The 17,937-nt window shown below is 43.2% G+C and overlaps 1 protein-coding gene across 4 annotated transcripts in view; it reads right to left on the bottom strand.

Moving 5' to 3' along the window:
• Positions 1-17,937, bottom strand: part of Lancl1 (LanC like 1) — a 36,798-nt gene that overhangs the window by 8,539 nt on the left and 10,322 nt on the right. For all 4 annotated transcript variants that reach the window (XM_041631800.1, XM_041631799.1, XM_041631802.1 and 1 more), the window contains 4 exons: positions 12,462-12,669; positions 3,857-3,992; positions 3,160-3,306; positions 913-1,095 (listed from right to left, as the gene is read on the bottom strand). In XM_041631800.1, the coding sequence (XP_041487734.1) occupies positions 913-1,095; positions 3,160-3,306; positions 3,857-3,992; positions 12,462-12,669 (674 nt within the window). The remainder of the gene's footprint in view (positions 1-912; positions 1,096-3,159; positions 3,307-3,856; positions 3,993-12,461; positions 12,670-17,937) is intronic.

Raw genomic sequence — 17,937 nt, forward strand, 5'->3', positions numbered from 1 at the left:
ATTTTTGAGATAGGGTCTCTTACTCACCCTGGAGGTAAAGGACTGGGCAATACTAGCTGGTCCGGAAGTACTAGGAATCTTTCTGTTTCCAACCTCCCTGCACCAGGATTGCATTTTATGCACAGAATTCAGTGGCATTACTTACAGTCATGAAGTTGTACACACAATATCACTTCCATCTTTATCACTAGACTTCAAGCAACAGGCCCTCTTTCCCTGCTCGATACTTCCTGACCCTGACACCTTCTACTTCCTGTCTCTATAAATTTTCCTGCTGGTCATCACTCCATATAGGTCTAATTTCCCCTCCACTGCATCTCGGAGTGTCTATTTTGTTTGCTGAGAGTATTGTAGTGTATATTCCACTGCCCTTTCAGCAGACACTGCTCCCCCGATGCCCACACTGGACTTTATCCGTACATTCGTCTCCTGATGGATGACGGATGTTTTGATATTTTCACATTCTGGCCCTAAAGGAACAGCAGCTGCATGTTTCTCTTTCAATTATTTTAAAATTTTTTCTTTTGGCATAAGCCTGGAAGAGGAATGCCTAGGTTACATGTTCAGAACTTGATCTCTGAAGGGTCAACAATCTATCTGCTCAGAAGTTGGAGCATTTCACACTCTTGCAGCAAAGTGTGAGAATATTCTGTTTATGGCCACGCTTCTGGGGTAGTGATCTAGGCTCTGCTACTTCTGTTGTCACCTTGGTTACTGTGGTAGTGAAGTGTTAGGAGATGGTGCCCACTGTGGTGGGACGGACACTGAGGATGGATGCCAACCCATTCAGCACAATAACCTTAGACTTAGCAGCTGATTCATAATCCTTTAACGATTATGAGGATTGTGTTAACTTACAAAACCATCTGGTATGTATTTTCAGTTCCTGTTAAATAAGAAGGCATGAGGTACCTTGTAGGCCTGAATGAGCATGTAGATGACCCCAGGAGCACCGTGGCACCAGTGGACAAGCAGGTCTCTGGTATCATCCAAACATGGGGGGTAATTGCCAGAAGGGAACTTCAGCTGACAGACAAAGTCTACACTGGGCTTCACCAAACTATGTAACTTGGCTTGGCTCACATGAAGGCTGGGCTAAACATGAGAAACAGAATTATTAGTTCTGCTGAAGAAAAATACATTCCCAGACCTCAAAATGAGTTTTAAATTAGAAAAAACAAAACAAAACATGACTAATAGGAAATCTGAAGTAATTAAAAGGCTTTATATCTCTTCCACTATTTTTCAGTTGCTGGATATTGTTTTCATTTTCTGTTTTATAATTTTAAAGTAATGGAACAAATCACAATTGGGCTGCTAATTAAGTCTTAAAGCCTTCTGTACACACCATTTCCAGTGTCCGCTGTTATGGACATAGGCACAAGTACTTTTCCTAAGCCAGTGCTTGCAAACAGACGTGAAACAGATGTTTGTCAAGTTCAGAGAAGCACTGACCACCAACTTTGGCTCCCTCTTTCTGACAGAGAGGTGGTGGGTGCTGCCTACACCAGGGAAGGGCATGGGGCTGAGGCCCGACGCACAACTGCAGTGTGGATCAACACCACTGGAAATGACCTGTATATGGCTCACTCTACTATGAGGACATAGAGGCTTATATGGCAGTGTGAGGCAGGGCACACAGACATCACTTAGGATATTGTTATTTCTCTTTCTGATCCTGTTCTTGATTCAATGCCTTGCTCATTCTTTAAAAGAGACATTCAAAGTACTGCACTCCAGGCATGGGGTAGGGTGTGTAGGGTGAGGGGTACACAGCGCTGGATGCTCCTCTCTGGATACGGTACTAGAATACATGATGCAGTGTGTTCTCAGGGCTCTGTGGTCTTCAAGATATCTAAGAATAGTACTGGACATAAAGAAGAGTATTCAACAGAAAGTATTAAAAGCAGAGTGAACCACTCTCCAGGAATTATCCAACATGGCCTAGAAGTAATACTGTCCAATTTTACACTGCTATCTAGCACATTCACAAATGGATTTTCATTACTAAAAACTTCATCTTTTCGAAAAGATAACAACCTGGAAATTGAAAAATCAATACTGTAGTTTTCAGACTTCTTATTAGAGCTAATAAAAAGAGGCAGGGCAGATATCTCTTGACTATCAGATTTAATGACAGGTCAACAAGGCCACCCATTCACTGGCATGTATGACTTGAAAACTCAGCCTGAATGTCAGGAGACACAGCCTGCCTTTCACAAAAGCTTCTCCAGAGATTAATCCACGTGTAGTTCTAGAAATGAGAGTCACTGAGGGAGCAGTCCAGAAAAGGTGCTAACTATACAACTTCTAATGGAAAACAGAATAAATAAATAAATAAATAAGTACAGGTTCTCCTCTGATCGCCGCTCCCAAATGGTGACTGTATTTAAAAGCCATCATGGGCTGAGCACTGGTTGTATTTTTCCGGTCAGACAGCACTGTGTACGCCCACACATGCATGCTGCATGCACGAGTGCAGCACCTCCCCATGCGACGCTGCACTTTGTCAAGGGGAGCCAGAGACCTCTGCTGCCATCAAGAATCCATTTTCTTCTGCCACAAATTCTCATTTGTAAATGCCAATTGTTCCCTTAAAATGGCACCCTCTGAGTTATCTTTCTGACCTCTTAAGTTCTATTTTTCTTCAGACTTTCTAAGTTTGGTTGATGTCTCCCAAGACTGTCAGAACTAAGAACTATGGGGCACAGCACTTTCTGCTTTTTTCAGGCAAATCAGACAAAATCTACCAGAAAGTCTTCGTGGCTTTAATCCCTTGGTGAACCATAGGCAGTGTGTGCTCATTTGGTTACTCCTAGAACTTCTTTCATTAGGTTGTTCTTTATAATAATAGGGAATGATACTTGTAATTCAAGGCATTTTCTGAGAGCAGAGCAAAGAGCACTCATATGGAATTAGATGCTCCAGGGGCCCTCGGTGAGTTCATCTGGGAACCTGGTACCTCCCCCAGGATGGTGTCTTCATGCTTTCACAACTGAAGGTGCACCCTGGCTACAGCACTTTTGCTGAGGTCAGGTGACTGAGAGGGGTGTGACAGTGACTGGCAGAGGGGTAGATGTACTAGGACCCGCTCCCTACCCAACACAGTGCACGTGGGGGTTACAGTACTAGGATCGTCTCTCCTTAGGCATCCCTTACCTGCATTAGATAGTAATAGATTCCTGCCAGGCCATGAGCAGCTCCCACGTAATATTCCTGGTACCACTCATACATCAGTGGAGACTTTGCTGTGAAGTTTCTCTTTCTAGCTAGGTTTTCTCCAGAACTTAAGATTGTTTCACAAATCTGCAGGATGAACGCCAAACAAAATAACAATACAATTAGACAAAAAGTGTGCTTGGCAGAGGCAAGAAACTTTTTGTTAAGAAGTACCGAATTACTGGTAGGGAATAAGACAGCATCTTCCACCAGAAAGGATACAGCTCCCTTCTGAGAAGTGTGAATGCATATTCTGCCTATAACATGGTTCAGGAGGACCCTCAACTCTTTTTACTATCATTTTAAAAAACCTACATGTTTTTCAAAAAAAAAAAAAAAAAAAAAAGCACAAACTCCTCTAGATACCAAAGGAGATCCTTGCATCTGCGAGATGAGATCTGCCCTCTATCTCCCCCAGAAAGGGCCTCTGAAGTATCAAATGGAGCAGGACAGCCTCTGACTCCTACTGCTCCCGACAGGGCTTCCCACATACTGACTGTAGCTGTTGGCTCTGTGTGCCTGACCTACAGAGGTCAAGATACACATGGTCTTTCTACATGGGCTGTGCTAACTGGAGAGACAGAGTGTGTAAGAAGATGCCTAAAATCACCCCCTAAAGCCCACGAAGCTGTATTACCTGCTGAATATGGCTCTGAGGGATCTTCTCCTCTCCAAAGTTCTTATTGACAAAAAGCAGAGCGAAGATGTAGCCTATGCGGCCATAGAGCATTTCATTTGGTGCATGGGGATCAATCTTATTTAGGTGCATGAGCCTAGGAACAGAAACACATGGCTGTGATCATCTGACAGGGATCAGACATTAGCATGTAAAACGGTCCACTAAAAAATATGTACACCGATACATAAACATACATATCTAAAATCAGCTTAGCTGCCATCCCAGCATTTAGCCTAGACTAATTGACATTTAAGAGTGCCACTGGCTTTAATCAAACACTTGCCATGTCCCACTCATCTCCACTGCAGCCTGATCTGCCACAAGGAGACTGCATGAGGCAAGCGGCACAGAGCCCTTTAGCTCTTATTCTTAGAAACAACCTTGACCACCAAGCTGTATCGATATGAGAATGTATGTATCTCTAGATTTGTGTTCATACAAGCACAAATACATGTATGTATCAACATAAATTTAACCCAGCAATGTTCTGCAACACCCTTCGTAGTCCTTCCCTGTTGAGCACACACAGAGTAGTTTCATTCCTTAAAAGTTGTAATATAATTTATTTGGTTCTTATTGATGGACTCAGTGCAGCTTCTCAAAGTTTTAATGGGTTCTGTTCCCAGTTAAGGAGCGGCAAGTAGACACTATCCTTCCTTCTCTCATTAAACATAACTCCAAAAACCTAGACAAAATACACATGGCAGCTTAAAGACTTTAAAAGGAAATAGCAGCAGATACCTGGGGCAGAATCTGGGATAATAGATCGGGGGTGTATTTCCCCTTTCAGTATTCCCTTGGCCTGAACTCAGTACAGCCAAACACACAGAAGTGGGTAGCAGTGGGCGAGAGTGAGCCCAGAGGAGTTTTGTCTGAACAGGAAGGGAGGGTCATCAATAAAGGATTAGAATGGGTAAGGCCTTGTTTCTCTCTCTGGTTGTCTTATAGCCCAGAAAAGAGGCATCTTAAGTACCAAGGTGAAGCAACAGCATCGGGAACCCATAGGAGTTGAAACTCCGAGGAAGACTAGAGGCATTGTGGTTCCGGGAGAGGGTTAAGCCCTACTTACCTCTAATTTCTGCGTACTTAGCCCAGAAGCAGGCTCAGTGAGAAAACATGTACAGCTGGTCAACCATACTCCAGGCAACCAGGAAGTAGGGGAAGACCCCACAGAAGGTACGCTTGGAAGGCTCCACAGATTACAGACAGCTTCAACTCTGAGAATGAACCTTTATATGAGTTGTGGGGTTTTTAGTTTTTGTTTTTTTTTAATTCTTAAGTTTTGATACAGGGGTTCTTTGTATAGTCCTGGCTGTCCTGGAACTTGTTCTGTAGACCCGGTAGGCCCCACAGAGATCTGCCTGCCTCTGCCTTCCCAGTGCTAGGACTAAAGATATGAACTACCACTGTCTGGCTGGTTTAAACTTTTTAATCACATGGAGTTTTGAAACTATAACTCAATTTTCTCTAAATTAGTCTATGAATTTCAATGTTATCACACACATTTAATAAAGTGTTATTAAAACGTTTAAATTTTTGTCAAAACTCGACAAAGTGATATTACTGTGAAACATCAGGGATTTTCTGGAAAATCAAATAATATCCGGTATTTTATGATATACTAAGTACATTTCACCTTTGCTCCTCTAGTCTCTTATCTGTGGTTGTGCTGGACTGTGAGCTTAGTGTGTGTGCCTAACTTGATTTTACACTCAAATGTTTGAACAAGTTTGTAGTATTATGAGTCACAAGGAGTGAATGGTTATATATGAAATATTGTAACCAGGGATCAACAGTCATAGGGACACAACCCTTTCTATCAAAATCCATAGACTGCTTAACAAAAGCAGTAAGAGTGTGAGAAAATGGCTTTCTTGGTGGGATGAGCTGACAAGGTGTAGGCTGTGTACAGCCTTTCTTGTCTGCTACTACTTAGTCTAGGACACTGTGGCTTTCTCTGAGCTACAAAAGCAGGTCATGAAGCTACCATGTGCTCCTCTTCCTAATAAAGATTTGCCCATTCAGTAGAATGAGGCCCTTGCCTTGGCTTTTATTTTCACACAGTCAGGAGTCAGAGTGCAGCTGAGGTGGTATACAGTCACGGCCTCTGGAGACTAATAATATACCCATACCCAGATCAAGACCACAAGAAACGCACATGGATCCCTGATAACTGCTCCTACAAGGCCAGATGCACATCAGGACAGACAGTAAGGGACGATAGCTGTGCAGGACGATTGTCTGTGAGGAAGCAAATGTCTCCCTCCCCTCCCTTCTCTACCACTTCTATCATGAGCAGGAAGAGAGAGGCACATGCTGCCTGCAATGAGAGGGCTTGTCCTGTAGCCAGAATGACATGAGTTTGTGACTAAAACAGCCGACAGATATGGGAGAAAGGTTCAGGGAAGGCATAAAGGATTTGTGTTTTTAAAAATTAAGCAAAAACAAGGTTTACTCATTTTCTAAGTGTTTCACTTGAATTATGCATGTGCACTACACCTGTGCCTGGTACCTACAGTGGTCAGAGAAGGTATGGATCCCCTCGAGCTGGAATCATGGAGAGTGTGAGTCACCCTGTGACCTCTGGGAACTGAACCCAGGTCCTATGCAAGAGCAACAAGAGCTCGCTCTTCTCTTAACCACTGACCCATCTCTCCATTTCTGGTACATTTTTTTTAAAGTGAGCACTTGTTCTTTGATACAAAAAAAAATATGGGTCTTCGGAAGAATGTCATATTGCAAGAAATTGATGTACCTCAAATTAGCAAAACATATAAATGCTAGCTCATATTTTCCCTTTATTCCTTTTCACAATTATAGGAAATAAAGTGACAGGGTTACCATGGCCAGAAGTTTCTATTTCCTTGTAATATACTGTAATACTGTCAAAGCTTTGATCAATGCTAACAGGGTTGTCTGAGTGGTAGAACAGCGGCTATGTTGTTTTAGACTTCTCTCCACCCCCAAACTCCCACCACCTTCTTGTTGCAGTGCTAGGGACACACCCAGTGTCTTGGGCATCATCCTGAGTTACATCCTCAGCCTCCAATTTTACTTGTACTCAAAAGAAAATACAAATGGCAGTGTGTGTGTGTGTTTGTGTGTGGTGTGTGTATATGTGTATGTGTGTGCGTGTGGTGTGTGTGTATGTCAAGGTCAATCCTGGTAGTAACAAACTAAAAGAAAAATTGACAGCATTTTTGGACTACTGAATAAGGTTACTACTACAAATACTGGTGTTGGCTAGGCTGCATGGTATATAGATGTATGTATGTATATACGTATGTATGTATGTATGTATGCTTGTTTGTTTTCTTTTCTAGGAGGTGAGCTATTTCTAGATGGCTGCCTAAGGTGTCTTACGTGTCTTGTGATCCAACAATCTTGATTCCCGGGGTCTTGCAGTATATATCCATGCAGACCTTTGAGTAACACAAATGACTGGCACATTTACTCTACATCACCCTCCAGTGATTCTACAAAGGTTCTTCTGTTAGGACACATGCCTAGCAGTCAGGCAATTCAAGGCTCTTAGGAACAGCGGCTTCAGAGCCGAGCGCGCTGGCACACACTGAAGCACAAGCCCAGCAGTAGGGGAGGCGGTGTCAGTCCACTGTCATCCGGCTACACACATGCTCCCTCTGGAGAGGGAAGATCTGGAAGGGCAATCAACATGGCCTCAGGCAGAGGAGCTCAGCCAGCCCCTCAATCTCAAAAGAACTTAAAAGCATTTGCCAAGAAAACCATTATTTTTTCCCTTCCAAAAGAAATTGTACCCGAATAACATTGGGGCCAAATAACCAAATCTGTCTGCTACATACAAAATCTGCTGCTGCAGTGGCCAGAACAGGTGCCTCAAGGTCAGATCAGAATACTTCATCAACTTCTAATACAAAGGCATCAATCCTATAGACTTTGGGAATAAAAACCAACTTGATTTACTTTTTTGCAAAGGGACTGAAGAAACTATTCAAAAAGGAAAACGTTGGTGTCATTTCTGCTCTAGGAAGTATTGTGAGATTACTGCATTCACCAATGATCCTACTAAAATAGAAATTGAACTATTGAGTTCCAAAAATGCCAGTGTTCTCACCCACACTACCACTCGGTGGCAATATACAAATTAACATTGTAAAACCAAATTCATTTGCACGAGGCAAATGGTACTACAGTTTAAATGTTTACAGACAACACCCTGTTCAGAGCCAACATCGCCTAAAATTAGCGTTTAGGCTAACAGAGGACATGGTGCATTTATTTTCTGGATCTGAAAGCAGATTAGCAGCACATATTAGCTGGTTCTGGTTACTAAAGGTAGGGCTTGAAGCTGTGCGCGTCACATGCTACATTCTAAGATAAAATAATGAGGTCATTTGAAAATCGTAATGGTTATTTTATGTCTTTTTGGAAACTCTCAAGCCCACAAGTGTATCGCTGAGGCTCCGGTTATTTGTTTGGATAAGCTGATAATAATTTCTGATTTATCACACTACGACACACATCTCCTCCTCTGTCCAAAAAGTCAGTTCCTCACCATCCTAGGGACCGACCTCAGCATACTAAGATCTGCCAGGCTGGTGAGTCACTATGAAACAGGCGAGGCTCTCTACTGTGCTCCTGACACCCAACTGTGTAGAAAGGACCTACAGGGTATTTACCAGACAGTGGAGAACCAGGAGAGGTATTGTCTCACCCAGGCCATTGGCAAGACAACAGGACTGTTTGTAGTCACTGCTTGTCAGTCATCCCCTCCAACCTCTCCATCCTCCTCCATTCTGGAAGCCAAAGATCCTCAGAGGCAAGTTTAAGAACTAAAGCGTAATGAAACTATTTCTTTGGACTCCAGTTTCTTTGTCAAAACATTACTTTTGTATATTAAAGGCATGTTTGCTCTTTCAAACTCAAAATCCTGATTTTGAGAGCTCATTACACCAAGAAAATGCTGGAAAGGTAAAAGGATGGTGCAGTCAATGGAACACAAGAAAGACAGTGCTGAAGAAATGAGTGTGATACACCCTGAAGACGTGACACCAGAAAAAAGGCTCACTAAAAAGCAGGCATGCGGATTCAATACCTGACAGAAGAAAATAATTCTGGACAAGAAACTCAAGCGGAGGAATTTATGCCACACAGAGGAAGGGAGGAGATGTGGAAAGTGATCAAGCACTGCAAGTCCAGAGAGATCATGCAGTAAGAAGCCAGGCAGTCAAAGCTGTGGCCACAAACTGTAACAGTCTTCCCTTCAGTCACATCTGTATACGTATGTGAGTATAGAAGTAATCACACACACACAGACAGACAGACAGACATACACACACACACACACTTTTTTTTGTTTTGAGACAATCTTAGGCTGTGGACGAGGCCCAGAGTGGCCTTCAGCTTGTAGAAATCCTCGGTCCTCAACTTTCCAAGTGCTAGGGATTATGGATGAGACCCACCACGCCTGATCTCACATTCTGTATTTTAATTCTATGTAATGAGTTTGCTGGCTATAAGTAAAATATTCTTAAAATGTCGTAATTTTTTTAATAATATGTAAATCACAAAGGGTGCTTATAACCAAGGAATCAAATAAGCAATAAACAAGTCTTAGTTTACTCATCTAGCAAGGCTGTTTGCATGCTACGAGCAAACAAAACACCGCAGCCTAGAGTTGGAGGGCTTTCCCTACACATGAGCTCCTGAGGACTGCAGGCAGAGAGAGGTATTTCATTTTGTGTAACCAGGACTGAGCACAAACTCCAATCTGTTTCAACACCTGTTTCCACTGAATGCAATTAAAGTTCTTACAGCAGATTCCTACTTGGCCACTGTATTTCAGGGAAGATGACTGTGTGTGACACACTGGAACCACTATAATGTTATCTGATGTCAAGCCACAGTGATACTCAAGAATATGATCTCAGGGACCTCACACGCCTAATGGATTTAAACTGGCTGTGCAAAAACTAATAAATAAAAAAGACAGTGTCTGTGTTTCAGACATAAGAGAGCATCTAACAGTTTTGCACCAGCTAGTCATACATCAGTAAACAGCCCTGGAAGGAACACACTTTACTTCAACTTTTAGGAGAAATTATTGCTTTGTATCACCTATCCCTCTGGTGACGACAGTTTTTTTTATCAAATTCATATTTTAATTTTATTTTTTGCGAACCCACGAGTTTAATGAAGGTTACCCTCAGGAATGTGGGTGTGGCCCTTCACAAACGCACTGGCATCTTACCAGTTGCTGCACCACTGAAAAGCTGTCCCTGCCCTCCACAGCCACTGACCCCTGAGAATGCTCAGGGCTAGTGGTGCCACTGAAGGGGAGGTATAGCCGCTGCTCTGCAGGGGTCTTGGAGTCAATCACAGCTGCTGAGAGTTAAAGAGAGCACCGGCCATGTCACACCCACTAGGCAGAATTCCACAGCACTCCAGCCTTTCCTGGGGCTCTCACATTCTTTCCAGCTTTTGGTAGTCTCTGAGATTGGAGGGGTGATATGATGGCCCATTTAGGGCTCAATGCTCAACAGGAACTTGTGTACAATGTATATTTAGAAGTCAGTGGCAGGTATTTCATGTCCTTAGCAAATAACAGCAGTAGCTTCCCCAAAAGGACGCATGACCTTCCCAGTCATGGGCTTCTGACCAGGCTTATAGTACCAGATAAGAATTTCCTCCTGGTGAGGAGGGCTCAAGTCCATCAGAAAACAGTTGGTAACCCCTATTGGAGTCATGCCTCTCTTGCACCAGTGGGCGCATCCTGCTTGGTAGGTCAGGAGTACAGCACACAGGGTTGAGTATGACTATAATGTCATCACTCTAACAGCCTGTGCAGCATCTTCCAGCACTATGACGGCTACAGCATGGAGACGATTTTAGCTGGGGACCAGCCTGAGATTTCTCTAAGTCTTGTATAGTTTTATATTAAATGATTCTTTGCTATAGCTTTTTTTTCTATTCATACTAGATAATGTCATTTTTCATTTGAAGCGGGACTATATCATTCGTAGCTTTTGATAGCTATAAGCATAATTATGTATTAAAATGTCAATGCAGAAAATGATTTACCATATTGATTCATATAATGCTATAGTAGAGCAAAAGATTCTTTGGCTTCCCTATTGTGCTTATAATTTCAAGTAGAAAAAAAATTGCTATAAAGAGAAAGTATCATTGTACAGGGCGTCTGGGGAGAATGGAAAACTTCTGTGTTTGTGATTGCCTATGCAAGTTATACATAAAGAATGGAGAACTGTGTGAGATCGCTTACACAAGTTATACATACATTAAGAGTGGAGAACTTCTATGTCTGATCGCCTACACAAGTTATACATACACTAACCAACACAGGTATGAATAATTCCTTCTTTGTAACACAATTGTAACTTGAACAGTTCAAAAAGCCTGCTGAGGAATTATACACACAGACCAGTAATTGCTAGGCATCCATGAGACTGGTTCTGGCACCCCCAAAAGATACTATACTGACACTCTTATCCTTCATATAACATGGGGGATTAGCATACAACCCACGAATATCTTCACTTATACTTTGAACATCTCTGTTATAAATAAAGCACTCTGTAAAGAGACACACTGTTTAGGGAATAACAACATAAACTTTTTGCCCACCACTTTTGAGCCATGATTGGCTGAGCTTATGGAGATAAACCCACTGATACAGAAGGACAATATATGTTAATATAGGGATTCCTCAACAAACTAATCAGTAATTATGCCTGTCTAGTAGCAATTATAAGAACAGTGGGCATATAAAAGTCACGGCTGACTCTGGGATGATCACACTGTCAGAAACGCAACTCTATCTGCTGACTTTCATTTGCTCAGTGAGAGACCAAGAGTGATCCATGGAGCTGCATGCCAGCCACATTTCTCCAGAGTTCAAAAGAGTGCTCAATAACTTTTTACAGAGACAATAATGTTGTCTATTTGGAGAAAAGTTTAACAATTCTTTAAAAGTCACCAGTGCATAGTTTGCCATGAATTATATTCAAAGTGATGATGATGATGATGATGATAATGATAATAATAATAATCTAGATTTGTATGTCATTGCCCACAAAAAAGGCAGTCACCATCATGGTTGTTATTACTGCCATTGTCATCATCCTTATTATTATTGGATTTTGGAGATGGTCTAAGTACACAGCCTAGGTTGGCCTTAAATTCAGGATCTTCCCACCTTAGCTTTCTGAGTGCTGGGATTATAGATGTTCACGCAACCCATTTAGAATGGCATCTGGAATTAGTTTTTGGTCGCTCGCATACAAGAAGAGATCCACTTCCTTTTCAGATGCTGATTTTGGGGAGCACAGTGAATTAGTCATCCCATGATCAGGTTTTGATCTGGACCATGCTGGTGTCTTCTATCTTGTACTAAAATAGGGATTACAAGGCTATTCTTTAACTATAGCAGGAATATAAGAACTAACCAAATGCAGGAGGAAGATCTATCTGCTGAGAGACAAGTAAACTCAGAATTTTCTTTTGCTAACATATGTAGAATCCTAATGGTGTTTCAGCAACAATTCTCACAAACAAACATGATTACCGTGTGATACAATCCTCTGCCTGCTTCTCACTGTTCATCTTGTGATACAGCACAGCAGCCACAGCCAGGGGGCCTGCATCGCCACACAGGAAGGTGATGGAACGCTTGCTCAAACAGTTTAGGCTTTGCTTTACATAGCCGTGCGCCATCTGCAAGTAGGCAGGGTCCCCAAACACATCATAGAGATGTAAGTAAAGCACAGCGATGCCTGGAATGCAAGAGAAAGCAAGTGGAGATGAGGACAGGCAGCACACTGTGTTACCCTGCTGTGCTACCACCCATCTGGGTGGAACTGGACAAGCTATGTGACTTTCTAGCCTCAGCTCTGTTGACTGTGAATCAGCTCTAAGAAAAATGCAGAGGGAATCACTTGTCTTTCGATTCCTCACTGTTAGATTCTATTAAGAAATGAAGATTTTTTTTAAGACTTCTCCAAGACAGACATATAGACACAGTGACCATTATTAATCTTTTTTGGTTGATGGATTATTAATTAACAAAAACAAGGTTAATTAGTAATGAACAAGAAATATGTTCATTTTGACATAAAGCAATTTAGAGCAAGGGATGAAAAAGCCAACTTCTCATTAAACAAAAGGAAATTCTTTTGTGTGTGACAAGCTAGTTTGTGTCACCAAATCCTACACTCTGGTTTCCTTGTAGGAAGGCCTTGGACACTGGAAAAATACACTCAAGTCTTGTAATAGTTTTCCTGTCAAGGGTTGTCTCCTCTGCCACCATGCTATTTTGGAGACTAATGTAAGGGTGCCAATAACTTTGTTGTGGTCCGCACTTCTTCGTTCCTGTGCACCCCTAGAGCCTACAGAGTAACCGAGGCAATATCTGTGTGTCCTTGTCACAGGAGACAGAGCTCCCCCTCGGAAGCAGCTCAGTGAGAAGCAATCAGAGACATGGAGAAGGGGTCTGTCTGCCTAAAGCATTTCCAGAAACATTTTCCTGTAAAGTACATTTTCCATCTCATTTACCATTTTTAGAAGACACACAGCCTATGTTTAAATCTAAATTAATAGAGCCAATCTTTTCATGGATTTCAGTGCAGTAAAAATGCAGTCTGCAGAATTACTTTTTACTGTACTGAGAACAGTTTTAAATTCAGATCCTTCTCATTTTGCATGGGTAATCTCCAAAGCTTTGTGTTACAGACAATTCAATTTCACATGTATATTAAAGCCAAATTTTCATCTCTTGCCAAAGTTAATAACCTTGTCTGCTCTCTCAAAGTGGCGCGGTGTTAGTAATTCTGAAGTTGATGAGCAGATGGAACGACGATGCTCAAGGTCTGTAGACAAGTGTACAGAACCACGTATGTGGGAGGAAAAATCTCCTTTTCACAAAAGATCAGCGTCAAGAGCTTCTTCCAGAATTACATCCTTAATGGGCTTCATCGCCACCCACATCACGCACCTGCTGGCAACCCACTTAAACTGTTGGCCTTTTACTTCCCCACTTATCCCACTGCTGCCTCAAGACCTCCCCTCCCCGCCGCCTCCAATTAAGTGATGTAAGCACCAAGGCCAGGTAATAACATGAGAAAATAAGATGATTTAATACAAGTTCAGTGGCTGTTTTCCTTTTTCGATTCTTGTCTCACGATCATTAGTTCCTTTTGTCTTAAGCAGTTAACAAACAAACCTACTATGAATACAAGTGAAGGACGTGATGCACTCCTCGTGAAAATCCAGCAATCCTTTGGACGGTTCTTTTCTGATGAGCATAGAATCATTTCTTCAGCTTCTTGGATTCCACGGCCCCAGGTTCCATTTCCCTCTTCCCCCTGTTGTGGGTGGGCCCTGGTGTCATATTTCGATTAGCAATCTGTTCGTAGAGTGTGTGGTTTCTTCTTACACAAAGCGCCATGGATGGAGAGGGCTTTTTGTGCTGAATACTGCTAATGTCCTTGGGACTGCTTGTGAACTGGCTCGGTCAGATATATTTCATTTCTCCTCAACGTTTTTAAATTTAGTAATAGAAAAAGTGGGTAAATAAATTCTCTGGGGCTAAATGTCTTGAGCCTGATCCTCAGACAGTAGGCACAGGCGTTTGCAGATAGCAAAGACTCAAAGATAGCAGGCAAAGTGGATGCTTTGCATCAAGACACAACCTGTGGCCCTGATAATAAACAGTCACAGGTCTGGCCTTGGCTGAGGCCTTAAGCCTCCTTCTCAAAGTGCAAATGCTGTTCTGGAAGTACTAGAGCACCGCAAGGCTGAGCATACAAACTCCGGTCCCTTCCTTGCCCCACTCCCGCCTTCCAGAGGCAGCTACCTTCCATGACTTCATCTGCTTGTTTGATTCTCTCTCTCTGCCTCCAAATTTCTGAGAAAGCCTATGTGTTATTTGTTAATTCTTTCCATTTCAGAAAACTGTTTTTTTTCAAATTTCCATTTGGAACAGGGAGATTTACCTCTAATAACAGAGGGGCAGAGTGGTTCTTCAATGTATACCCATTTCCGCTCAACAACCATACCCTAGATTTCAAGGTAGCATAAGTGTACAGCAGGAGATGGCCTCTGGCTAGGCTCTCACCAGTATATGTCCTTTCTTCTACCTTCTTCCTGTCTGGAATGCAGATGTGATGGCATGGTCAAGCAGGAACTGTAGACCATGAGTTGGAAATTGTATTAGGATGCTGGAGATGCACAGAGACGGTGGCTTACTGCCCTGAGAGCTAAAACCTGACCGCGCCAGACAGACCCTATTCTGTCTCCGTAACACAAGAGGGAAAACTTCTGTCTTATTAAAGCCACTATTATTTAAGTGTACTGCCACAAGTTTGTAAGACCAGTTGTAAAGAACAGAGTTCTTTTTCAAAGCTAGAGAGGTAGCAAAGCTGTATCTCAGGTTTAGCCAGTGATGACTGTTTAATTTGGAATGCATCATTTTAAACACAACAGCTTAAAGTTATTTAAAAAAACAAATTATTATAGCTGCCCGGTAGGGTTGGAACAGAGGATATCCAAGTGTAGCGAGGAGGACGGTACATGAGTAGGGGTGAGACACAGGGCAGGGGTGAGACAGACTTGCAGTGAGAATGAACCTGACTGGGAGGAAAAAGCAGCAACACTTCATAGGGGATGACTGACAAGCAGATTCCATGACGGCTCCCTAACATCCTAGTTCCACAACCGCGTGGGTACCACCAGCATGGCAGCACATGCAAGATTACCACTGTGTCCATGGAGAAACACACCTTCAAACACACTTCAAGTCTTTAAAGGACACTTAACATCATGAGGAAAACTAGCTCTATGATAACAGCATGTACTGACTGGTTTTGGGAGCTTCAGTTGAGAAATGCCTCAGTGAGATGCACTATAAGGCTTTTTTTCTTTAGTGATCAATGGGGAAGGACCCAGGTCACGGTGGGTAGTGCCAACCCTGGACAGGTGGTCCTGGGTTCTGTAAGGAAGCAGGCTGAGCAAGTTATGGGAAGCAAGGCAGCAAGCATCACTCCTCCTGTTCTGACCTCTGGGGGCAGAGAACTCTTCTATACAGAAGCCACCTGGCCTTGCACAAGCCTTCTCGAGTCCTCTGGCTTCATCTGTTCACCTCCTGTTAAGCAGGCAAGCATGCTAACCCAGGACTATCAGGTGCTCTGGGAGTCTGGGGGGAAGTTCAGGCCAAGGGTGAGAGAAGCCAAGGTCTCAGTGATCAGCAGAGCAGACATGGTAAAACTTGTCAGCTAATTCCTGAATTCTTGTCTCAACTTGACCCGACCCTGGGGCTGTGATGAACTGAAACACATCCTAAGAGATAAGAACAGAACTGAATTTTCATTCTTTCTCCCTTGCACCTAGTTCAAGTAGTCAGTTTGGGTTACATAGTGGCAGAGAGTGGTGCTGGAGCTGCACTCCCTACAGGCATTTTTAATAAACACCGACTATGGGCACGGCGCTATGCTGAGTGGAGTTCCCTGCAATGGGAATAGCAGGCCCAGCTGCAGCCTTTTCAGTGTTGTCTGCAATGGTCATTGCTTACGTCAGCCTGATTTCCTATCTACCACCCCCACCCCACCCCATCTCTCTCTCTCTGTGTGTGTGTACACGTGTGTAGGCTCAAGGCTGAGGTCACAGGTTTTTCCTCAACTACTCTCTACCTTATTCACTGAGTCAGGGCTTCTTAACTGAATCCATAAGATGAATTTCCCAGACTGCTCTGGGAATCTGTGTCCACACTGAGAATGCTAGAATTACAGGCGGCCGTCACACCAACCTAGAATTTACGTGAGCGCTAGGAATCTGAACACTGCTTCCCATCCTTGTATGGCAAGCACTTTATCCATCCAACTGAGCCATCTCCTCAGTTCCCTTTCTACCATGTACTCTGATTTGCTTATGAACACTGTCCCCGCTCTCTGTGCTCCTCTTCAGCGCCCTCTGGACATCTAACCCTACACTCGTTTCCAATGAGTGCCTTAGTACCATAACCTGCAGTACAATGGCATCATCATCATAAACTTCCATGTGTAACTCGGAAAGGCAACAGACCACACGCCTGGCACCGTTACCTCGCCAGTGCTTGGTGGGAAGGGCTCTAGTGAACCCAGTGCCCATCCATAACCAATGGCACTCAGTGGCTTAGAGATGGGCACTTCTCATGAAGGTGAAGGGACATCCGCTTAGGGCTCAGAGGCTGAACTGCTGGCTCTGGTACGAAGTGTCTAACAAAGAGAGGTCAATTTACACAGAGAAGACAACTGGCCAGAATGACTTCTTTCAAGTAAATCTCGTGTCAGTGGTGACTGAGCCACATGCTAACGTGGCAGCTGACAGCTCCGCACCGGGCACATCAGAGGAACGGCATCTTGAAATACTAATGACCTGCGTTTAGAGCCCAAGTTCATATTACTCTAGGGACCGCGCTGCAGCTCCTCGTAGTTAAAACGTTATCTAATGCTTGAGGAGAGGACATGCATGCCAATTGCAGCCTCATTAACTGGCTGAGTTGGTTAACAGGAGCTTAGCCCATGGCTTTCAGAGCTGAAGCCCCTCGAGTCCTCTGTGCAAATGGCTTTTTCTCCTTTAAAGTGTAAGTTGATCACTATTTCTCTGAGGAATCACCACAGTGAGGAGTGGGGGGAAAGTGACTTTTCATGAAGGCTGGCACTTTTTGCCATGTTTCCTAAAAGACATCAGTGAAATCAGCCCTCCCTTGGGTTTACTTAACTCTCTGCTGCATCTGTCAGAGAAATAGGGTTTCCTAGTCAATGCCTACTTTTAACAGAGACTCGTCCCTGTCCATTAACCCTTCATAACAGTAACACTTTACTAGTCTTTTGTGACTTCAACTCTGGATGCCATTCGAAGATCTATAGTCTTCCCTGGAACAAACGGCAGCTCAGCCCAGAGACATGTATTATAGTGCTATGTCCTCTGCAGTGTCCTACACATCGCTGGGCCCATCACAGAGCCAGCAGCTGGCTATGGGTCTCGTTGCATGGTTCTCCTCCTGTTGT

This window comes from Microtus oregoni, unplaced genomic scaffold (assembly GCF_018167655.1).
Source record: "Microtus oregoni isolate MIOR12 unplaced genomic scaffold, Mior012 000038F_ref0000394, whole genome shotgun sequence".
NCBI classification, from domain to species: domain Eukaryota; kingdom Metazoa; phylum Chordata; class Mammalia; order Rodentia; family Cricetidae; genus Microtus; species Microtus oregoni.